A 25,021-nucleotide genomic window follows, 5' to 3' on the forward strand; every position below is an offset into this window, starting at 1 on the left:
CTTATTATAGGTACTTTTCCATTTCCTCCTCAACAATACAATCTCTGTTGCCTCCAGCGACCTGGACTGGTCCTGGTTTGAGCCCGAGTACCTCGTCACCAGCTCAGTGGACACCTACATCTACATCTGGGACACCAGGTGAGAGCTCAGTGTGACGGGACAGCCCGAGAGGAAGGCGGGTGACACCATGCAGTCGGCACTGTTTTGTATGGCGGTTGTAGGGAGAGGCTTTTAATCCGCCTGTTTGTTTTCACAGAGACACGCGGAAACCCACGGTGGCTCTGTCTGCTGTCGGTGAGTCTGCAGGCAGCTTGGGGGGGGGGATCCAAGTTGGCGTCTCCGTTCGATTCATATTCCTCTCTTCATCCAGCCGTCTCCGTCAGCCTCTCTCTTTCCTGTCTCTCTTGTTTGTTTGTTCAGCCGGAGCGTCTCAGGTCAAGTGGAACAGAAGGAACCAGTATCTCCTCGCCTCCAGTCATGACGGTGACGTACGAATCTGGGATAAAAGGGTGAGTGGCTGACTTATGATTATTAGTCAGGAAGAGCTGAACGCTGTTCACTCCAGTGTCTGAGCAAGCAGACTGCTTTGTTAAAGGCCCCACATGGTGTAAAGCAGGACTCCCCTTGCCTCTGTGATTCTAAAGGAGTTGGATGGTCTATCTAAACATGGTGAAAGTATCAAAACTAAATCCACACAATCCATATTAGAAAAGCGAGCCTCTAAACGAGCCGTTTGGACTTCCGTAACTTTGTGGCGTCACAAAGGTTTGCTCATTATCATTTTTGTAAGAAATAATAGACTAACAAAGTGTTTTTTTCAAAGCGGTTGAGCGGTTGTCGTCGTTTATTTACCGGAGAGTTTTCCCTACCTGTAGCTGCCCGGGCCGCGGAGTCTCACGTTTCACTCTCGAAACGGTTAGCCAATCGGGAACAGAGGGGTCGTTAATATTAATGAGCCTTAAAGACACGGCGACAGAAACGGCCTGTTCTTGGTAAGGCTCAGAGAGATGCTGGAAAATGAACGTGGAGAAATGGATTGAGAGTGTTTTTGGTTCATGACACCACACACACAGCTTTGAATGGACCTCAAGACACAAAATAAAACACTGGAGAGTGGAGAGTATGGGACCTTTTAAGTCACAATGAAATGAAAAATGACTTTTTTCACATTGTTTGCTAATTCTCCATATTATAGCCTACCAATATTTGACAATAAATGCCAAAATAATTTACATAATTTACAAAACTACATATCATTAATGGTTACTTCATGTCTTACCAGTAGGCATATAAAACTTGCAACATGACAACTGTCAAAGTAAGTGGCAACAATCTGGAATTTGTGAAGCTCATTATGAGCAAAGCCACCTTCCATATTTGTCCTGGTCCGACCCGCTGACCCACGTGTTGTCCCGCCCCAGCATCCTGTTTCAACTGGAAATATGCAAGACACCATCAAAATGTTTCAAAATGGTGACTTTATTGGTCAGTCTGTCGTAGTAATAAAGAAAGATTTTATTCATCATTTCATTAATAGAATGTATGGCATTTTGTGCTCCTTTTGAGGCTAAAAATGTAATTCAAAATACATTTTCTGAAACGCAGATGAGACTATAAACTTGTATTTGTTGCACTTTTTATTTTCCTGATTTGTTTTCCTGTTTGGTGCTACTAGAAACCGAACACAGCAGTGGAATACGTAGCAGCTCACCTGTCTAAGATCCACGGTCTGGACTGGCATCCAGACAACGAGTTCATCCTGGCCACGTCCAGCCAGGACAACTCTGTCCGGGTAAGACCAGCTCAGCTCACCGCAGTCACACCGCCTGACCCTGACCAGAAGAGGGTCCCGGGTCAGGGGTCACGGACAGCCACCCGGTCGCTATCGCAAATTCTTACACAGCTTTGTTGAAAGCTCAATTCTGATTGGACAATCAAGGCATTCTGAGGTCTGGTATCTCTGAATGACAGAATACTGTTTCACATCCAATCATATCACTCTGCAGTGAAGAGGTCCGCTTCGTTTGGTTGATTCATAAAGACGTTACTGCAGACAAACGCCCTGCAGAACTGGAACCATACCAATGTCAACCAATCCAGTCAGATTGCCATTCAGACAATAATTAGCAATTAAAAGTTTGGTTCTCTCTGAATAAATTCAAGTAATATTGTAAAGATCTTCCATGTTTCTAACCTCAGTCAGCTGAGTGTTTGCTGTGCCTGGTATTCCAGTGACATTCCATCCTTCCAAACAACATCATGCTGATCAATATTTTCTGTCAAACCATTTCCACTGATCATTCATACGGCCTTCAACATTCACTGCACTCTACCTTCATCTGTCTGTGTAGTTTTGGGATTACAGGCAGCCCAGGAAGTACCTGAACATCCTGTCCTGCCAGGTTCCGGTGTGGAAGGCCAGATACACCGTGAGTTCACTCTGACCTCACCATGACCTCTGCTCTGACCTCACCATGACCTCTGCTCTGACCTCACCATGACCTCTGCTCTGACCTCACCATGACCTCTGCTCTGACCTCACCATGACTCTACTCTGACCTCACCATGACCTCTGCTCTGACCTCACCATGACCTCTGCTCTGACCTCACCATGACTCTGCTCTGACCTCACCATGACCTCTGCTCTGACCTCACCTCTGACCTCACCATGACTCTACTCTGACCTCACCATGACAGCACACAATAGAGTATAAAATAATTAATAAAAATAGTAAAACATAAAAACAACAAAGCAATAAAACAGGACTGTATTGGTTGGAGATATGTGTGAGGAGTATGGATTACTAACATGTATGGATTCAGTTACAGCTGTTACTGCATTTACTCTTTTGTTGATTACAGATGTTGCTAGCATTCATGATTGCTTATTTAAAAATGCATTACTAAATTATAAATATTTGCTATTTAGATAAACATATGTATAAAATAACGTAATAAAAAAAATATATATATATATCTGTATATCAAAGAATATATAATATTTTTGAGTTTATCCGATTGGTTTTTGAAAGTTTCATCAGACAAAGGATGGTAGCATGGGTTCCTCAATCCATTTTCTTCTTATTATATTTCTTTCTAGCTTTACATATTTTATATATTTTTTCACGCTTTGCAACCTTGTTTTGAAAACTGCTCTATAAATAAAGTTATTATTATGTAATTATTCAGTTGAAGCTGAAAAATGACCAAAATTGGAGTTACAAGGTTTTCACCCAACAGCGACGAATAACAATGAGGGAGAAATGTGAAAATTGAAGAAACAAGTATGTGAATTTACAGCAATCTACATGATGTGCAAATGTGCATCGTTTTCACATGAAGTAGTCTACAGAAGACCTGCAGGAGACCACAGACTAGACTAGCGTTGGGTGTGTGTTGCTAACCTTGCCTCTGTGCTCCCCCCCCCCCACCCCCCACCGCCAGCCCTTCTCCAGCGGCCTGGTGACGGTGATGGTTCCCCAGCTGCGGAGAGAGAACAGCCTGCTGCTGTGGAGCACCTTGGACCTCAACAGTCCCGTCCACGCCTTCGTGGGTCACGACGACGTGGTGCTGGAGTTCCAGTGGCGTCCGCAGAAAGAAGGTGAAGGAAAGGAGAAGTGGCGCTCTGATCCCGGACGATTATTCCGTGCCCCCGGTTCTGGTCACAGGAGATTGACTGATTGTGTGTATATATATATATATATATGAACGGACTTCTACTTCAATCTGTTCTCTTCAGTCTCATGCTACGAAAACTTCTGTTGACTCCATTGGTCCTGAGGGCATTCCTTTCCCTCCTTGATCAGATTTTTAGGGGCATTTTGGTCCTAGGGGGGCAATTTTATTGACCATAATACATTTGCATTACATGCTGGTAAATGAACACTCAATTTGCAGCACTAAGATCTGTTTTAACTTCTTTCCCCTGGCTGGAACCTGGCAGCAGGCCTTCCAGAGAACTATCCGTCCCCATCCCGTCCGTCTTCACCCTCCCGCTGAGTTTTTTACCACATTGGTTGTTTTAAGTTTTGTTGCTGCAGTGGTTTCCCCTGCTTGCTGTGCGGTGCCACGTTTACTGCTGCTGCTGCTGCTTCAGGCTGCGAACTCGCTGGTTTTCTGATCAGAAACCGCAATATTTTTCTCAGCCAGAATCCACTGGAAAGATTTGTCCTGTCATCAGCGCTCACAAACCGTCTACACTGGCCCACAGGGGGAAAGCAGCCGCACTCACGAGTGAACATGTGACAACTCAAAGAAAAGAAATGTGAACAGGGTGAAAAAGTATGGGAATTTGAAATGGAACCGGCATAGGAAGCCTGACAGCTGTATGTTGCTTAGGCCCGACTGTTGTCTGTCTGCAGGCTCCAAGGATTACCAGCTGGTTACGTGGTCCAGAGACCAGACTCTGAGGATATGGAGAGTTGATCCACAGCTGCAGAAGGTAAGTCCAGATCAGTCACATTCCTCAGAGCAGAAATGAACTTGACTGTGAATGTGTTTTCCTCGGAATGTGTGTATTCACGTTGATGTGTTGTTGTTGTTGTTGTTGTTGTGTAGCTGTGTGCTAACGACATAGTGGAGGAGCTGATGGAGGGAATGTCTCTGACCATGGAGTCGGAGAAGACCCTGTCCTCCCAGGAGCCCGAGCCTCAACACGCCACCGGCCTGTCAGCCGACGACCTGCAGGGTGAGAGCAGCAGCTGGCCGCCCCTTCCACTAGGCCTCCTTCCACTAGGCGGCCATGTTGGAGGTCCTCAGCTCTTGGGCAACAGTGGCAGTGAACGGGTGTTTGTGTCTCTAAAAGTACAACAAGTACAAAAGTCTCAACAGAAGTGAATAGACATGTTCAATTCTGTGCTGTTTTTTTTTTTTTGCTTTAGTAGAATATAATGTCTCCTGTGATAATGTCTGTCTTCCCAATGTGTTAATGAATATGTGGGTGAAATACTGTATAGACTCTCTCTCTCTCTCTCTCTCTCTCTCTCTCTCTCTCTCTCCCTCCCTTTGTGGAGAGAGAAAATGATGCACATTACTTTAAGTCAAATCGAGTCTCCAAGATACATTTTCCCTCATCATGTATATCTCACATAGGGCTGGGCGATAATTCAATATTATCGATTATCGTCTTTCAGTGGAATCATATCGTGCATGATATGAAGATATTTTCATATCGTGACACACATTTCTGCCGTCTAAATTGATGATGACAAGCAAATTTTGCTTAAAAACTCTGATAAAATGAGGTATGGTAGGAATATTATTTGAATATTTCTGTTTTGTTTGACACCACACCTAACATTACCATTCGGTTCAATGAGATAAACATTCATTTGATTATTTAACGTGATTTTGCATACATGAACCATATCATAATATATATTGATATCGAGAAAAAAACGTTATGATTATCATGATATTGATTTCAACCATATCGCCCAGCCCTAATCTCACATGTTATCAGTAAGGTCCTGACGTGTCTCCTCGTTGTTACCCAGACCCGGACGGGGTTCGCTCCGCTCTGAGCTCCAGCGGCCGGCATGAAGCCCCGGGTCCCGGTCTGCCGCAGACCCTGCAGCAGGAGTTCTCCCTGGTCAACCTGCAGATCAGGAACGTCAACGTAGAGGTCAGACAAACCCCAGCCCTGATAATAATACCGTATTTCCTCTAATAGTGGCCCGGGCCTTTATTTACCTTAACTGCAGAGGGTACCAGGCCTTTATTGGAAGCAGGCTTATATTAGAGACAGGCCTTTATTTCTAATTCCCTCTGTTTGATAAGTATATTTGCTCATATTTTAGTACAAAGCCTCCTTGTTTTCTGATCTGCTTCAGTTGGGGTTCGTTAGGTAGCTGTTTTTTTGTTACTGCATTGCATTACCGATAATTACGGTTAGTGTTAGTGTTGTCTTGTGGCATACTGCCATCTTGTGGCACTTGTACGTTACTACAAACTACAGTTACATTATATAACAGGCACCAGGAGTTTACCGGTATCCACCGTTGTTTTTTCCTTTGTTTTTTTCCCCGGCCTGTATTTGGGGCCGGCCTTTATTTGTTTGTGTCGACCACGGCCCCGGCCATTATCGGAGACCCGGCTTTTAATTGACTACCGGCCACTATTAGAGGAAATACGGTAATAATACTACTAATAATAATAATAAACTTGATTATATAGCACTTATCTAAAAGCAGAGTTTACAAAGTGCTTTACAAGAAGACATAAAAACATATAGCAATAGTAAAAACATTGGAAGGAGGATAAATAAATACATTGATGAAACTAGATGGCACTAGATGGAGTAGAGCGCATACCTCTATCAACACTATGCAATTGTCAAGATTTTTTCACCAAAAGATAGTAATTTCTTCCATGCCACATTACCAACTTGTTTCTCATTTTCATGACTGGAGCTGTACTGGGACATGAGATCTGACTGTTCACATTCTTGTCACTTTTAAGCATTTTAGCCAATTATCTCAGCACCACGTGTCTAATAAAAGTCACAAAAAGCCCCAGAAATAGTAAAAGCAAAAGCAGTTTCATAAAGGCAAGTCTATAAAAGTGGGTTTTAAGAAGTGATTTAAAAGATGATGCTGACTCAGCAAGCCTACGCTCCTCAGGCAAAAGCACAGTCATCTTTAGTCTTCAGTCCCAACTAGGGTTGCAAAGGGGTGGAAAATTTCCGGAAAGTTTCCGGTAAATTTCCATGGGAAGTTAAACTGGGGAATTTTGGAAATATTCCAAATTGGAAACTTTCCATGGGAATTATGGGAATTTATGGGAATTAATGGGAATTTATGGGAATTAACTGGGAATTGAGGGTAATTTAATGGAAAGGTATCATATCCAAGCATAAATATTTGTTTTTTTATAAGCAGACATCCATCCAAAATAATACAATTAAAACAGATTTATTTGTAAGTAGAACTTTATCAAGTGTTAAATATTTTATTGAACAATCAATTCTTTCATTGAAGAACAAAAACATGAATGTTGAGTTAAATATTACTCATCCCCCCGACCCAACCCATTCAAAAATTAACAAAAATGCACAGGAATGCACAGTGCATGTAGGGGGCGTGGTCTCAATAGCCCTGCAGTAAGCAGTGTGCTATGTGTGCATGTGATTGAGGAATAGCATAGATATTCAACTGTACTTGCATGATATCTGGTTGTTTTAGTCAGGATTATGCTAAAATATATTTTCCCCAACTATATTTAAGTTCCCTATTAAGAGCATACCTTCAATTTAGTAAATTCCTGGTTTATTCCCGTTTATTCCCATAAATTCCCGTTAATTCCCATAAATTCCCGTTAATTCCCATGGAAAGTTTCCAACTTTGAAAATTCCCGGAATTTTGCAACCCTAGTCCCAACTGATGAGCTGCACTCATCGTGAGCTCCTCAGCCTTCCTGAAGCCTAGATCTTGCACATTTAGAAGCTATATTTCAATTCAAGCCATCACGCCTACACTGCCACCTTATGTGTGTGTGTGTGTGTGTGTGTGTGTGTGTGTGTGTGGAGACAAACACATCCGCGACATGTGTGATGATGATCCCTTGATAGAAGGATGTACACCCAAGCCTAACTGACCTTGACTACAGTTAAATTAGACATTGAGTCCATTCATTCAGTGTGTGTGTGTGTGTGTGTGTGTGTGTGTGTGTCCAGATGGATGCGGTGAACCGGAGCTGTGTGGTGTCGGCCCACTGTGGGAGCCATCAGGTCCGGCTGGTGGTGAAGTTCCCGGCCCACTACCCCAACAACGCCGCCCCCTCCTTCCAGTTCGTCTCCCCCACCACCATCCCGTCCGCCATGAGGACCAAGATACAGAAGGTAACAAAACACTCTGTAAAACTGTTTACAAAGCCTTTCTAAACTGTTACATTGTAACATTAGAACATCTTATCAACACACTGCTGTGTATCAGCTGGGGTTAGACAGACACATCGGGCCGATATTGGGATTTTATTCCGGGTGTCTGCGGGGTCTTAAAAAATCTTAAAAGGTAATAAATCAATTTAGGGAAAGTTAAGGCCCTTAAAAAGTATTAAAAAGCCTTAATCGCCATTTTATGAGGTATTAAATTTTGTAGCTATTTTTTCAATGTGAAGAGCCTGTTTGTCCAAAGAGTTTGTGTGCTAAAAGTTTGCATGAATTTATTTATTTTGCTCCTCACAACTACTACAATAAACTACAACCAGAAATAGTAATGCATAACCCGGAAGACATGTTATTGATTCATTTACATGTTCAGTATTTTTTGTAAACTACTTCTTCATTCAACAGTACAAGAATTTAATAAAAAGTTTTAGTGTCCCACGACGGTCTAAATGCTGTTTGAGAGGCTTTTCCACCAAATTCTGGGGGCACTTTGGCATTAGATTATCAAATTAAAAGATATTATCGGTTATTGGCAGCTTCACTCCAAAAACCCAAATTGGGAGAATTATTCTTTGGCGGATAAATCACTTAAGAGTCACCGTCACTCTGACCGCTGACTTTCTGAGACGATAACATTTGAATATCTCGGTTATATACAGTCTTTGGTCTGCCTGTTCTCAAATAGCTAATTAGCCTAATGCTACCTGAGCTTCACAATGCTTTCTTTCAGTTCGAATTCTGTTGCACTTATTGATCCGCTGTATAAGTGAGTGAGCGAGTTTTAAATGAACACACAGCGCCTGATTCTACACATGAAACGGCAATAAAAAAAACAGGTCAGGTGACATAAATATTTTTAGTTTACATCTTCATCTTCACAACTTCATTTCGTCACCGTTAACAGAATTACTGTATTTTTAGACATTGATGATGATGATGATGATGATGATGATGATGATGATGATGATGATGATGACGACGACTGTGTGATTCCTCTCGGTAGATTCTGACAGATACGTCACTCCAGAAGGTGAAGAGGAACCAGAACTGTTTGGAGCCGTGTGTTCGACAGCTGGTTTCCTGTCTGGAGTCGGACATGGTGGGAGTCTCACACACACACACACACACACACACACACACACACACGTCATGTATATTTGCTCTAAATTCATGTATCTCCTACCTCAGTTTCAGTATTTATATTTACATTTTCATAATGGTTCCACTACTTCATACCGAATACATAATGATATTTTTTACGATATTTTTGTATTTTATACATACTGACATTTATACATACTTACAGCAAATATATTTATACATAATTTACATACTTGATTTAAATACACTTTACTTACATCCTGCTCTACAGTTTACTTAACATGTTGTCATGGCAGCGACCTCATTTCCCCCACAGGGATCAATACAGTTTCATCTTCTCTCTCATGGCGCTCTCCTCTCTCTCTGGTTTCCTCCCTCCCTCCAGACGCAGGAGGACGGCCCGGCCGCCAGTCCCTACGTCCTGTCCAACCCCGTCCCGCCGGCCCTGCCAGCTTTCCCCAGAGTCACCAACACTTACGGCTCATACCAGGTGCAGCGCAGCTCTGTGTGACGGGAGGAAACTCCACCCTAAAACCTTTACATTCCGGGGTCCATTTAGTAGTTTGGTGTATTTTGCTTCTTCCCGTGGCCAACTGGCCAATCGTAGATAACGTTTCCAGCAGCTCCAGTGGAGTTTGATATGAGAAAATGTTTCAGGATGTAAAACCTCCGGTCAAGGTTTTTGGTGTCAGTCCCTCAGAATCAAAGAGCGAGGGGCTTCTTTCTAGAGCCGCCATTTTGCACCGAGAGACGTTCCAACAATCATACAGGGGAGAAATCCATCGTAGAAGAGGAAGAGAGACCAGTTTCTCCACCCACAGGAGCAGGAGAGAGACCAGAATGCAATGCAGCAGAGAGACAGATTGGGTTTTGAGTAAGGGGCGTAGCCATAATTATAGGCACACCCCGACATTCACAAGCTAGTCCGGTAAGTTAGTTCACACCCCCTCTCTGGGGGTTGTTGAAAGGCTATCCTGGGAAATGTAGGAAATCACTAACTGCAGCAGAAGTAGACGAGGCAGGCTGAGGGAAAGCGGGTTCACCAAAAACAGTAAATGACAACACTTCATCACTAAATATCTCCTGAACGTGTTGAACAGCACAGACTGATGAGGTCTAACAGGAAGCGGATCAGAGGGGGTAAACGTGGTGTCTGTCCTTGTAAACGTTGACCATGTGTTGTTCCCTGCCTCACTCCAAGCAGTAGTTTTCGTTGAAGACACAGTTGCACCTCTTCATCTCTGTGTACTTGGAGAAATAATCCCTTAACCTCCTTTTTGACATCAAGTCTGGTCATCTGGCGATTTCCCCCCCCCCGCAGGACGCCAACATTCCCTTCCCTCGGACCTCAGGAGCCCGTTTCTGTGGCACCGGCTGTCTGGTCTACTTCACCCGGCCCATCACCATGCACCGCTCGGCCCCCCCCACCGAACCCACTCCCAGGTGAGACGATGCGGTCGCTAATACTGCTGGAACATCCGGTCTCCAGCAGCTGTGAGATAACTCACCTGAGAGGCTGACTGAACTGTTTTGTTTTTTTTTCCAGCCCAACTCAAGACTTGTGCTGGGCTCCATGAATTTCTCTGAATTTCGACCCAAAAATCGAATCCGAATCCAAAGATTTCACTGGTCTGATTTTGACGAAACTTGGAGGGATGATGCATATGGGGACTGTGTTTTTTTCTTTTTTTTAATAGACTGATTGGCCTAATGGTGGTGCTATAATTAAAGCATCAAATTTCTACAATTGAAAGGCCCTAACTCCTATATGATACGTTTGATTGACATGATACTTGCTACACAAATCCAGTTATCCTTACAAATTACACTGATTTACCTGATGGGGGCGCTATAATTGACAGTCAAAATTTCAACCTTTGAAAAGCCATGACTGATACACTTCTGTCCAATTTTAATGAAACTTGGAGGTGATGATGCGTCTTGTTACTGATTGGCCACCATCATTAACGGGGGATGACATGTTTATTATTGCCTTGTTTCATGTGAATGTGTAATATTAGTTAACGGAGACATCCTGGAGTGGCTGTCACATTGTTGACACAGTGTTGTCACATTCATCTCTACACTTCCCTTCCCTCTCCTTCAAAAACAAAATACTTGGGAAGGGTGAACCTCAAGATTTTACTCAATATACTGTTTTTTAACTTAACACCAAACCCAAATCTGGTGTAAAGCCTGGCATCTAATGGTAAAAGGCATGCATGTCACCTTCTGTATCGTATAACAGGTGGTGACATCACCTGGATCCAAAGATCAGCCTGTAGCAGATGGAAGAATTTAAGTAGCATGCTTTTTACTATTAGTTGTCAGGCTTTACACAGATTTGGGTGTGGTATTTTGTTACTCTTTACCGTGTGTGTGTGTGTGTGTGTGTGTGTGTGTGTGTGTGCGCGCGCTCCAGGTCCCTGTCGGCCCTGTCGGCCTACCACAGCGGTGTCCTGACTCCTATGAAGATGCGCACAGAGTCTCAGAGCACACTGAGGCTGTACAGCGGCAGCCCGACTCGCTCCGACAAGGACACCGTCTCCATCTCCTCCTTCTACTACAAAGAACGGGTGAGACACACACACACACACACACACACACACACGTTAACGGTGGAGAAAGTCGCTACATCACATTGATTATTGAAAAGGTAAGACAGAAAATCGTACTGTGTGTGGTTTCATATACTGTATGCTTATTGCATGGTTTTGTTGAATGCTCACTTCCGATTGGCCGATGAAGGCATTGGTTTCACATCTGATCATATCACTCTGCAATCAAGAAGTCCGCTCCATTTTGTTGATTTCTAATGAAGTAACGGCGCCACCTTGCAGCAAAAAAGACGTTACTGCAGACAAACTCAAGATTTTTACAATCTTACTTTGAATTTATTCAGAGAGATTGCTGGTTAGAGGCTGACCGGATTCTCTGGGAAGCAATTTACAGAAATAGTTATTCAAAAAATAATAAAAAGAGGTGGAGACACTGACTGGCCGATACCTGATATGTAAAACAGATCTGGTCCGACCCCAGTGTGTCCTGTCATCCATGTTACCTGTGCATACTCCCCCATCCTCGTCTCCCTGTCTGTCTGCCTGATGGGCTCTTTTGTGTCTCTGTGTTGTTTTGTGGTCGGCCAATCTCTTGTTCCCCACGCTGCTGCGGTCCACTCCTCCCTCCCACTCTCCTCCAATCAGAAGCCCCCAATCTCTGCCTCCCGCCGCTGGTCCGTTCAGACCATTCATGACTGCCCGGTACTGAGCTCTCTCCCTCCTTCCCTTCATCCGTCCCTCTATTCCTCGCACCGTTCCCAGTATCTCTGTATCTTTACCTCCTTCCTTCCTCCTCCCATCTTGGGCATTTCCATGTCACATCTGTGGGATTTTACCCTTCTCTCTCTCTCTCTCTCTCTCTCTCTCTCTCTCTCTCTCTCTCTCGCACGTCAGTGTAATTGCGCTGGAGTAACACCTACTGACACTGCTGCCTGACTCGTCCAATACACTTTTTCCTCCCTGTCTGTCCCCAATGTTGGCTTAAGCTTTTAATGTACACTAAGCATGTAACGACAGCACAAGGTAAGGTTGTGTGATTGCCAGTGCAGAAATGTGTTCAAATTAATTCCTATTGGTCATTTTTATTTCATCTTCACCCATTTTGTTTGATATAATTTAGTTGTTTGGGCAACACATCAGTTCATTCACACGCTGAAAACCAACCATCCATTCACACTGTGAGCAACACGATCAACAAGCCACCGTCAACATCCAATCAGATCCACGTGCTTCCTTGTTTCTCTACTGATGTGATTTAGTTTCAAAAACAATAGTTCTGCCTGACAAGTGCAAAACGGACGAGAAGTTAATTCCAGCCATTCAAAGCTTCCCAGTTCTATTATTACCTCAGCCAAGGAGGTTATGTTTTCAGTGCCGTTTGTTTGTTTGTTTGTCTGTTAGCAGGATTACAGAAAAACTACTGGCCCGATTTTCATGAAACTTCGTGAAAGGGTGTAGCATGGGCCAAGGAAGAGCCTGTTAAAGAGTAACCAAACCCCACCCAAATCTGTGGTGAAGCCTGACACCTAATGGTGAAAAGTAGGGTAATGCACTGGCCATCTGCTATTGGTTAGGGTGTGCCAGGTGATGTCACCAACTGTTGTACTCTATGGAAGGTGACATCACCTGGCACAAACACCAGCCAATAGCAGATGGCCAGTGCAGTACCCTACTTTTCACCATTAGGTGTCAGGCTTCACCACAGATTTTGGTGGGGTTTGGTTACTCTTTAAATTTTGGAGCGGATCCGGAGCCGACTCACGAACAAGCAATAATAGCACGAACCTACGAGTCTGCGCTCTCCGAATGCCCTTCTAGTTACTATTATTTGAAATTATTGAAATTATTTCGTATTATTTGAAAGACAACAGGAATAAACGTCTCAAAAACAAAGCTTGGAGAACAGCTGCATCCTAGGGGTGGATGGTAATTTAAACCTGAATAAGAAAGAAAGCGTTTTTTCTGTTTATTTTCGATTAATGCTACCTAATTACATAATAAGCACTTGCTAGCTAGCGACGTGAACTCGTTAAATTGATGCAACATTATGACAGGCAATAGCAGAGCAGTAAAAATACATGATTTGCCTGTTCAGAACTACAGTCAGAGCCTCTGGCACCCCCCATCAACCAAGTTGCTCGCAGTGTGAACACCTTGTTAATTTGTCATTCAGACCACTTTTAATCAAGTGGTGCTTCATTCCTTTGGGCCCGCTGTCTCCACCCTCCTGTCTGTCCGTCAGAAATCCCGCCGGTTTAAGACGAAGCGCGAGGGGACGGACTACGGCAACCGGCCCATCAAGCTGGCTGGGAAAGTCATCATCCAGGAGATCTCCTGTCTGCTGCCGGTCCACAAGGCGCTGGGCGAGAGCTACATGTGAGTGGCTTCATCCCACTGAACGACTTACCAGGCCAGGGAGTCATCAAGACGTTTGACTGTTGTCATGAAATACATGGAGCAGTAAGCTAGCGAACTACAGCAGAGATCAAACAGAAATGTTTAGTGAAGAAGGAATATGTCACCATGCTAAATACTGGAATAATAATACTTTTTGTTTGCCGTTTTGGCTTGAGAACTTTGTAGCCGAAACGTGTCGTGAGGCCGGTCGCTCGCTCATAGCACCGTCCTCCATCGTCCTCCATCTTCCTCCATCTTCCTCCATCGTTAAGCAGAAGAAATTGAGTTTTGCAAGCCAGAAATCTCAGTAACTGGCCAAGTAATGGTTGGGTCATTGGTATTGATCAACAAGTCAATCAAGGCCCACAGATATATTATGGTACTGTGGAGCAGAAAAAAACCAGAATTATTGCCCCTTTAAACAGAAAGAAAGTATTTCAGTTGTCCACGTTAGCAATATGTTGATACTGTGCAGAATCCCTGAAAGTTGAAAAGCAGAGCAGATCTTTAATTATTGTCAAACTACAGTCACATGATGTAGTAGTGTGCTAGAAAAAGCTCTGACTCCATGATAATGTAGTATGATAATATGTAGATATTGCAATCGGAATATTCAGTGAAAGAATCACAAATTGTTGTTCAGGAGTGCACCGTTTCACATGATTGTCCTTCCACACACACACACGATGCGTTTGATCTTCCTCCTCAGTCTCAATGTGAATGACATCCAAGACACGTGTCAGAAGAACGCCGCCGCAGCGCTGACAGTCGGCCGCAGGGACGTGGCGAAGGTAACAGCTCTCTTTACACCTGTCAGACGTCCGCCACCGAGAGCTTGTTATTGTTATTGTTCCCTCTAAATTCAAACTCAAAGAACTTACAGTGTGTTGACTGTGATGTAACACACCCTCTGGTGGCCATGTTGGAGGCCCTCAGCTCTGTGAACAGCTGATTGTGTTCCTAAACGTACAACTTGTCCGTCTCAACAGAATTGAACAGTTAATTTCTGTCTGTTTTTGACTGGGAACTGATCATTTCATCACCGATACCTTCTGATTGATTCTGTGTCTAGATATCTTTAGCTTGTTAGTTAGCTAACCATAGTATCTGGTAAGGCTGGGTATTGGCAAGGACCTCACGATACGATACGTATCACGATACATGGGTCACGATACAATACGTATCACGATACATTGCAATACGATACATATTGCGATACATTGCAATATGCTACATAATTTGCTGAAAATTTAAAACTAGAGCTGAAAATACAACTTGCTGTGTACCACCTGGGTAGTCTTAATATGTACATCACATTATATTGATAACTCAAAGTGGACAAATTGAGTCAAAACGATTTAATTCAAAGGGATTTGAGGGAAATTTAAGGACATTTTAAATCCGTTTAAAACATGAATAATGTTTTTTTAATGTATCAACACGAGGGGCTGGAAAATCGACACAGTATCATGGAAAAAAATATTGCAATACTCAGCTGTATCGATTTTTTTTGCACAGCCCTAGTGTCTGGTCAACTAACTATTAGTCACACAAACTGACACAAACCTTTCCATCCCATCAAATGTGTGCGTGCACGTGTGTGTGTGTGTGTGTGTAGGTGTGGGCCCTGGCGTCTGCAGCGACCAGTCTGGACCTGAGTCCGGACCCTGACCCAGACACTGACACTCCCTGGGCCAGACATCCCTTCGGTCGCCACCTGCTGGAGACTCTGTGAGCAGCAACTGTATACTTATAACAAACAACTGTATACTTATAAATGTATGAAACACTACACTAGCAAGATGTAGTCAAATTTACAGATTAACATTTCCTTGCTTACTCCCCAGTGTCTTTATTTATTAATGTCACTGATGCTATGAATTATGGGCAATTTTAACAGCACTAAGCCTTGTGGACTTAGTGGGAGTCTGGATACTGGGAATCAGACAGTCACTGAAGGAACTATGCTATTCTAATGAAAAAAAAGAAAAGACGATGGTATTAAATTGGATTTAGAAATACTCAGGGGGGATTCTACAAGGGACTCAGAGTCTTTGCTTCTGTCCCCCTGTCTCCTCCCCAGTTTGGACCACTACAGCCAGATGAGTGACGTCCAGACCCTGGCCATGTTGTGCAGCGTGTTCAAAGCCCAAGGTCCTCCTCCAGACTGCTTCTCCCTCTACGCACACCATCCCTCACGGTCCTCCATGTTCCCCCCCCACCACTCCCGCTATGTAAGTCCCGGCGCGTATTTTTTTTATCCATTTATTTATTCATTTATTCATTTGTCGGTTTGTTTAACAGGGACAGTGCACATTAACAAGGGCTCGCTTTGGCAAAAGCCTGATACCCGCAGCCATAGCAGCCCTAAACAGGGTGACTCGCTAAGGGAGTCTTGTCTTTTTATGTTGTTTTTGTGATGATGTGTGTAAAGTGTATTGTTGGTTCTCCTTGTGATGTACAGTTTCGTGGAAAAGAATTTCCCCCGGGGACAATAAACTAACTAACTAACTAACTTAACATTGCTGTAAATGCGCCAGAGTTAGCCAAGAGGCTATTTTTCATCTGTAGTCCCTGGACAGATGTTACAGAGTCACCCTAAAAACATAATATAATATAATATAATATAATATAATATAATATAATATAATGTAATGTAATGTAATGTAATGTAATGTAATGTAATGTAATATAATATAAGATTGAAATTACAACGTTATTGAGATAATTTATAAGCATGCAGAACAAAAATAAAAAAATATTAATGTTAATCAGACATAAAAAGCATGCACAGTGTATAAAATACATAAATCAGTCTGACTGATATTAACTAAATTACTAAATTAACCATTTCTTTAAATGAGCTCTAAATAAACCGTATGTGTCCAATTCTCTAATATTTGCTGGGATGGAGTGAGAAACAGAGAAAGCAGACTGACTGAAAGTACTTTTCCTGAGTGGGATATTTCCTCTGTCTTCCTCAGTAAAGCTTAGCTCATGTTGTGATCCCAGTCTGAGGCTATTTCACTGTCTGCTGGAATTGCGATTGAATATATTCAGAATAAACTAAACTAACATTAGCCTTTTGCCTCCTCCAACTCCTCATAATTATCCTTAGAGCTGCATTAGGCAACTTCGCACTTTGGCGGCTCCAAATGGCAGCAAGAGGTCGCTGTTGTGACAAATGTGAACTTCAATACCCAGAAATCCTGTAAAGTGACATCGGTAAACTGCCACAGCCGGTCTGTGATGCTTTATACCAAAAGAAACCCAAAGGAATGAAAGAGGAAAAAGGCCCAATGTTGGTGAGTCCAGCTTTCTCTGCTCACTGCTGTTCAGGAGACAGTTTTGGATTTTACTTTTAAAGTTTCAGGTCGTCACTTCCTGTGGGTGTAGAAGCGACTGTACGCAACACCGGAATTTCATTTGGGCAAAATATGGAGAACCAGCGTCTCATTTAGTGGGGACGGGGCGCTTTTCTCTGTTGCAGTTCTAATTAGGGCCGCAACTAACGGTTATTTTCTCAATTAATCGATTAGTTGTTTGGTCTATAAAATGTCAGAAAATGGTGAAAAATGTGGATCAGTGTTTCCCAAAGCCCAAGATGACGTCCTCAAATGTCTTGTTTTGTCCACAACCCAAAGATATTCAGTTTACTGTCATAGAGGAGGAAAGAAAGCAGAAAATATTCACATTTAAGAAGCTGGAATCAGAGAATTTTGACTTATTTTTCTTAAAAAATTACTCAAACCGATTAATCGATTATCAAAATAGTTGGCGATTAATTTAATAGTTGACAACTAATCGATAAATCGATTAATCGTTGCAGCTCTAGTTCTAATTAGTGATTTAGACAGATAAGACAGCTGACTAGACTGACTGACTAGATCCTACTATAAAATCCATTTTGCTCCTCAATGGGTTGGCCAATCACTCTGAAGCTGCACATGGGCATTGAGCATTGGCATAGGCAGGGACTGACGAAGCTGATTTTTCCATTTTCCCAACTTTACTCTGTTTATGCACATTTTTGGCAAGTCTGCGCAGCGTTTTGATGCGTGCATCCCCAGGTATGGACTAGTAATGACTGAATTTTCATTTTTGGGCGAACTATTCCTTTTAATGTGAGGTTTTTCCAGTTATTTAAAGTCAGTTTGGTGCGTTTCTGTTCTGGTTTTAATCGCTTTAAAAGCGGTACTGAAGTCTTCACATGTCAGTGGTCGGGTTGGAGACCTGATGTGCTCCACCTGTTGTTGTTTCAGCCCAGCTACACCTCCAGCTCCGTCACCTCAGGCTCCTGCTCCAGCACCTCGGACTCCATCACCACAACCACCTGGAACATCGGTGAGACACGACTCCAGCTCTACTGTAGCATAATGCACTGCTTCCCAACCTGGGAGTCTCGACCCCCACTAGGGGTCGCCAAAGCTTTACGGGCGGGTCGCAAGGCCTTCTTGGTTTTAAGGGGTGTAAGAAAACTTAAAAAATATATATATATACAGTATATATCAGCATTTCATTAATTTCTGTGAAGAAAAGAACTAAATGTAGTTGTTATTTTTAAAGTTTAGATGTTTTTTTAAGATATAAATGAGGATATGGGCGCGGTGAAGACATGAACACATGAAGCTGTATTCACTCTCTGCTAAACAGCCTCGTCCTGCTTTAGAAAAGTTCAGTTAAAACAACCAAAGAGCTAATAGAACAACGACCGAGCGTCAGGGAGAAGAAAACACTGAATTTGTCCGAAATAAGCATAATAATAATACAGAGAATTGTATAAAACGTTCCTAAAAATATCAGGAACACTAATCTCTGATGCAATATTCACATAATCTGTTCAATATTCATCCAAATTGCTCGTTTTACACAAACTTCCTGCAGTTATTGCGTTCACTGGGTTAATTGTACAGTTATCAGCTGTTCTGTGCTGTTATGCATTGAATATAATATGAAATATCCATAAAATATGTCACTTCATCAGGGGTTGTCTGTTTACTCAGTGACAGAATAGGGGTCCCTTAAAGAAAAATGTTGGGTAGCACTGCCATAATGTAATATAAGAATAATAAACTTTATTTATATAGCACTTTTTAAAACAACTGCTACAAAGTGCTTTCCAAAACAGTTAAGGTGAATAAATACACTGAATGAGTACATACAACGGAAAACAAGAGTAGATTAAAAATGAAACCAGACATGAAGTAAAGATAAAATAAAATAAAGTAAAATAAGAATATGAGGAGACAGACAGAGCTACAAACCGATATTAAAAAATTAGACATAAAAGACAAATGAAACCAGACATGAGGATAAAGATAAAATAAAATATAAGGAAACAGACAGGATTACAAAGGATAAAAAAAAAAAAGACTTATTATGTCGAGGGTAATTACTGGCAAGATTTAGTCATTTTATAATAATAATAACAATGATAAACTTAATTCGTATAGCACTTTTTTTTTTAATTAAATGAAAATAAGACACCAAAACAGTCATAAATTATATCCAATAAGATAAGCAATGAATAAGATCAGACATGACCTTTGACAAACAATAAAAAAAAAGTCAGATTTGAATTATTAAAGGGAAAATTGACCCTAAAACACTTAAACAATATTATTACTTTCAACATTATTTCAAAATGATTTCTGACATGAAAGTAAAGTGGATAGACGCCACAATGTCTCTGTTAAAAGAAATACTGAATTTAACAAGACAATCTAAGAAACATTATTTTAGCCAAGAAGGCCTTCAATGGCCGAAAGGAGAAATCCACCCTAAACACTTTAACACTGTTAAAACCACCTATTGGCATTTGTGTACCCATTTAGTTGTTTAGTGGTGTATTTGTCTTATTCCTGTGGATAAATGGCCAAACATACACAAGAAATCAGTGTGTTAAAAAAGACAGGCTTTGTCCATCGGACTCTACTGGAGAGCCTGTAGTTTTAACCAGTCAAAAGTTCAAGTCACTGTCAAACCCCACAAAGGATACATGCATTCAGAATACACATGAACCCTGGTTATTTTTTTATAACACAAACAAATGTATAATTAATTGCAAGGCAGTAGAATGAAACACACAATTTAAATAAACTCGACCACATTACATTAGAGCAAAAGGGGTAGAAGAAAGGTTCTTTATAGTTCAGTCCAGTTCCATATAATTCAGTTCAGTTTATAAAAGAACAAACATATTCCACCTAGGCAAGCAAGAGGCAAGTAACTCTATAGTGAAGCAAATGATGAGATTTTGGCCAGAAACGATCGGTTTGATAGAGAATGGTGGGAAAATAGGATCCAGGTCCAAAATGGCCGGAGTTCTGCTTTAACTGTGCGAGACTTAATCGAGCCCATTTAAAATCAAAATCTCTCACCTTTTCTTGGAGTTTAACATTACTCAGCGTGATTTTATTTGATTAGCCTACTGTCCTCTGATGGTTTCTCCTCAGGCCGGGACTCGGAGCACGCCACCCCATGGGGCGAATCCTCTCCCGACGACTATCGCTACGGCAACCAGGCGTACTCGGACCCGCGGGAACGAGAGCGGGAGCAGCACGACATGAACAAGAGGTACACGCGCTCGTGTCAGACAGTCGTTCTCTGAACTGTGTCTCTCTTTAACGGTAAGGAGCCGCTTCATTGTCCCGGGTTGTCGTTTCTTCTCCCTCTTCGTCCCGCCGACAGGCTCCTGGACCCGGCCAACACGCTACAGTTCGACGACTTTAAGAAGTGTTACGGGGAAATCCTCCATCGCTGGGGCCTGCGGGAGAAAAGAGCCGATGTGCTGAAGTTCGCCTCCTGCCCTCCTGAACCTCACAAGGGCATCGGTACGTTACTGGAAACTCTCAACATCTGCTCCAAAAATCGAAATCCTTTAAACAGAGATATTTTTTTTCGGGGAGATCGATCAATCAATCAATCAAACATTATTTATATAGCACGTTTCAAACAATATTATATTATATTAGGCTATATCTCCTTAAAATAGAAAAGGCGGGAAACCATATAATGCACAAAACAACTAGTCTGTTTGCTATAAATGGTGCTAACAAATGCAAGCAGTATTTATAGTAAATAAACTACTTGTTTTGTGTATTATAGCCTACGTTTTCCCACCTTTCCTATTTTATGTCCTCTGACGCATTGGGAACTGATTTTCCCACTGCCTTTTTATCAATCAATCAATCAATCAAACTTTATTTATATAGCACCTTTCAAACATATCAAATGCAATTCAAAGTGCTTTACAAGTGATTGACAAAACGTAGGATGTTAAAAATGGATTTAGAGACTAAAGCACACCAAAACAACCAAAACCCCCCCCAAAAAAGTGAGACAACAATAAAAGATGGGTAGTTAAGATAATAAAAGATAAACAATAAAAGATGATACAAGCAATAAAAATAACATTAAAAATAAAATTATGAAATAGCCTACTACACAAAATAAATTGATTATGGTAAAACAGTAAAATGTTAATAAAATAAAATAAAATCAACAGTGAAATGTTGCTAAAATAAAATGGAAAAAAAGAAATAGGCTAATAATGATAATAAATTAAATAAGTATAAATACTAAAACAATACAATTATAAAACATTACATAAAAGCCAGACGTGAATAGATGTTTTTTTTTTTAGTTTCCGTTTAAAAAAAAAAATCAATATCTTCAACTCCTCTCGGATCGAGATTTCTCCGCTTTTTTTTTTTTTTTGATGTGGCTTACCCGTTGAAATAAAATAAGTACAAATACTAAAAACAACACAATTCTAAAACATTACATAAAAGCCAGACTTGAATAGATGTTTTTTTTTTTTGAGTTTCCGTTTAAAAAACAACATCAATATCTTCTTTTTTTTTTTTTTTTTTTTTTTTTGATGTGGCTTACCCGTTGACATATCCCCCCACCCACCCCCCAGAGTTCGGCCTGTACTGCTGCCACTGCCGCAGCCAGGCGCGCGGCACCCAGTGCGCCGTGTGCAAGCGGCTGACCTTCCAGTGCGCCGTGTGCCACGTGGCGGTGCGCGGCTCCTCCAACTTCTGCCTCAGCTGCGGCCACGGCGGCCACACCGGCCACATGATGGACTGGTTCCGCCGCCAGGACGAGTGCCCCGCCGGCTGCGGCTGCCGCTGTCTGCTGCAGAGCACGTTCTGACTCCGGAGGAAGAGAAGAAGACACACACACACACACACACACACACACACACACACACGGTCTCTCCCTCTCTCTCTCCCTCTCTCTCTCAACAAATGCACCTTCTGAAAGAGAGGGGGGTGATCTTTTTAAAAACAGTGATTCTCAACCTTTTTCCCGTATCGAGGACTACAGGGGCTTTTTGGGGGGGGGTGGAATCGTATCGTGAAATGATATGGAGATATTTTGATATGGTGACGCACGTTTCTGCCGTCTGAATTGATGAAGACAAGCAAATTTTTACTTAAAAACTCTGATAAAAAAGAGGTATGGTAGGAATATTATTTGAAAATTTCAGTTTTGTTTGGCCATTCGGTTCAATGAGATGAACATTCATTTGATTGTTTAACGTGATTTCGCATGCATGAACCATATCGTGATATATATTGATATCGAGAAAAATCCATATGATTATCGTGATATTGATTTCAACCATATCGCCCAGCCCTATCAAGGACCCCCAACTTAGTCCACATTAGGGCCGCGGACCCCCCAATTGATGAGATTGTGCCTCTCTGCCCCATATCTGAGAATATTTTTTATTGTTAGATATGATTATGTCCAGAATCCCATGACAATCTGTATTGTAGGTAAAGAGATAACAGTGAAACTATGATCAAAATAGTCTATTATATGTATAGTCTATAGTATATTTGTTCTACATTCTGTAAATGTGCTTCTTGTTACTGAGTTTAACAATTCATACGTTTCCTGGGGACCCCCTGGAACTCCCTCAAGGACCCCCGCTGGTCCCCGGACCCCGCGTTGAGAACCACTGTTTGAGAACACCGCTTCAGAGGGAAGGGAAGTGTGGTCGGTGAACGCGAGCCTGGTAAGGGCATCCTGATCACGTGACCTCACAATTACAGGCAATCAGGGGATTTAGGCCTGAACACACAGACTGATCATGTAGAATAGATCCTGTTTATTGTTATTTTAATGTGACAGAAGTGGCATATTGTAGCTTTAAAAGAACTTTACAGAAATCAGTGATATAAACCTGTTGGTTATTTATCTTCTGGAGAGTAGGAGACGTTTAAATAGCTTTCTCTTGAAATGAATAATTATCTTGCAACCATGCAACTTTCATGCAAGAGATACTTCATATTTCCAATGGCCTTACATCTTGTTGCTGGATACATGTCCCACAGCAATTACAGGGCTATGATTTTGAATGTGAAAACACTGTACTATAATAAATTGAAATCAGTAGGGAGAACAACTCTCTATGGATGCGCTATATGTACAGTAGCAAATAAACACTGAATGAACGGTCAACACATGTGCCATATGTAAAAAATAAATGTCTATGTTTAAATTTTCAGTCAACTCGTCATTATACAAAAACACAGACATATGATATTCGTCATAACTGTCATCAGTTTTTTGATAAGAAGTGCCAGGATTAGGCGTTCTTCTCCTTTTACTGTCTGGAAAAAACATCCATGTTTTTGCAAAGTAGAGTTTGACTGGTATTGGGATTTTGAAGGTCGACATTGATATTCTTGTATCAGATCTTTTGTGCCGATATTGTCTTTTAAATGTCATTAAATTTGACCATTTTCATGGCACACAATTCCCCCAAAAATTACAAGTATTCAGTGTTTCCCCCCAGAATTTTCTTCTTGTCAGGGTGGAAAAGCCTCTGAAACAGCATTGAGAGCATCATGGGACACTAAAACTCTCCACTGAAACCAGGCTGATGAAGGTATTTTAGGGTTAGCGGGGGGGGGGGGGGGAGGGGGGTCACAGGGACATGAGAGGAGGCGGCTGCGGTCGGTATCTGGTCGGTGACTTCAGCCGACAGAAAACACACTTGGTCAGCAGCTCTGAAGTCTCCAGCCTGGACACTGAGAACGGCTCTCCACACTCTTCACACTGAAACCAGACACAGGTTTTTTTTAGTTTCTAGCTGTACTGTAGTCAGTTAGCTACGGAGCCCCTGAAGTGACATGGTGCATTTTTATTTTTTTTCAAATGTGTCTCTGGTGCGCACGAGAATTTCTGGTGTGACCCGCCCAAGCATGTGCACCTGTAGGGAATCCTAGCGGAGGAAGATTTGTTCACCTTCCTCAGAACAATTGCAATTTCAAGACTCAAGATTCAATACTTTGTTGCCATACAACCGTATTGTAAGGAATTTGTCTCTAACAGAACATTAACGACAGGGACCACAAGCATAATATAACATAAAAACATGACAAAAGCACATAAGGCACATGATAAAAAACATGACAAAAGCCCCGCCCCGCCCCATAATTAGAAAGGTGCATACATCCATGGATGTAAGACTGAAAGCAAGAAAAGTACAAGAGTTCTGATCTGGGGTACAGTGACCAGTGCATTAAAAAGACTATTTCCTCACTGCAATCTTCTTACCCTTCTTTAAATAAAAAAAAAAAACCCAAATGCTACTTATTCCTATTAAAAAGCTTAGCTGATGAAGACTGTGATGCACAGTTGGTTTCACTACTGTTGACAAAATGCACTTTGTAAATCGCTGTGGACAAAAGCGTCTGCTGAATGACATAATGTAATGTAATGTAATGTAATGTAATGGAGGATTTCTTTATATTTAAGTCCAAGTTGAAAACATGACTCTACCAACTGATGTATTATCATCCCTAAAGTTTAAACACGGAAATAGCAGAGAAATAAAATCACTGGCCTATCGCAAAATCTACCAGAAATAATTTCTCTTGTGCACCAGATAGTTTCTCCTAAAAGAAGAAGCACCATGTCCCTTCAGGGGCTCCGTAGTTAGCTGATGCTCTAATTCAGGCAGTGATCTGGTGGTGAATAAAACGATGCCTTCCAGTAGGTCAGCAGATCAGTTAAATACTAATAACTCTGATGTGCACTGTGACGTGATGTCATAAAG

At 41.8% G+C, this 25,021-nt stretch overlaps 1 protein-coding gene across 1 annotated transcript; it reads left to right on the forward strand.

Annotated features, from left to right (window-relative positions):
• Nucleotides 1-57: 57 nt before the first annotated feature.
• Nucleotides 58-23,662, forward strand: LOC139641208 (GATOR2 complex protein WDR59-like; the record flags this gene model as incomplete). The annotated part of the gene is made up of 22 exons (XM_071515495.1): nucleotides 58-138; nucleotides 257-294; nucleotides 421-509; nucleotides 1,676-1,792; nucleotides 2,352-2,429; nucleotides 3,445-3,601; nucleotides 4,362-4,441; nucleotides 4,558-4,687; nucleotides 5,496-5,623; nucleotides 7,673-7,837; nucleotides 8,889-8,984; nucleotides 9,372-9,476; nucleotides 10,308-10,429; nucleotides 11,409-11,562; nucleotides 13,787-13,920; nucleotides 14,651-14,732; nucleotides 15,560-15,672; nucleotides 16,025-16,175; nucleotides 18,204-18,285; nucleotides 20,397-20,517; nucleotides 20,632-20,774; nucleotides 21,866-23,662. Coding segments are annotated over 22 exons (2,602 nt in total), but the record flags the coding sequence as incomplete, so codon positions are not given.
• Between the last annotated feature and the right edge of the window lie 1,359 nt (nucleotides 23,663-25,021).

The sequence above is a fragment of the Centroberyx affinis genome, unplaced genomic scaffold (genome assembly GCF_046629955.1).
Source record: "Centroberyx affinis isolate AG114_WGS23_722 - 3 ecotype Tasmania unplaced genomic scaffold, CSIRO-AGI_Caff_v1 ptg000356l_1, whole genome shotgun sequence".
Lineage (NCBI taxonomy): Eukaryota > Metazoa > Chordata > Actinopteri > Beryciformes > Berycidae > Centroberyx > Centroberyx affinis.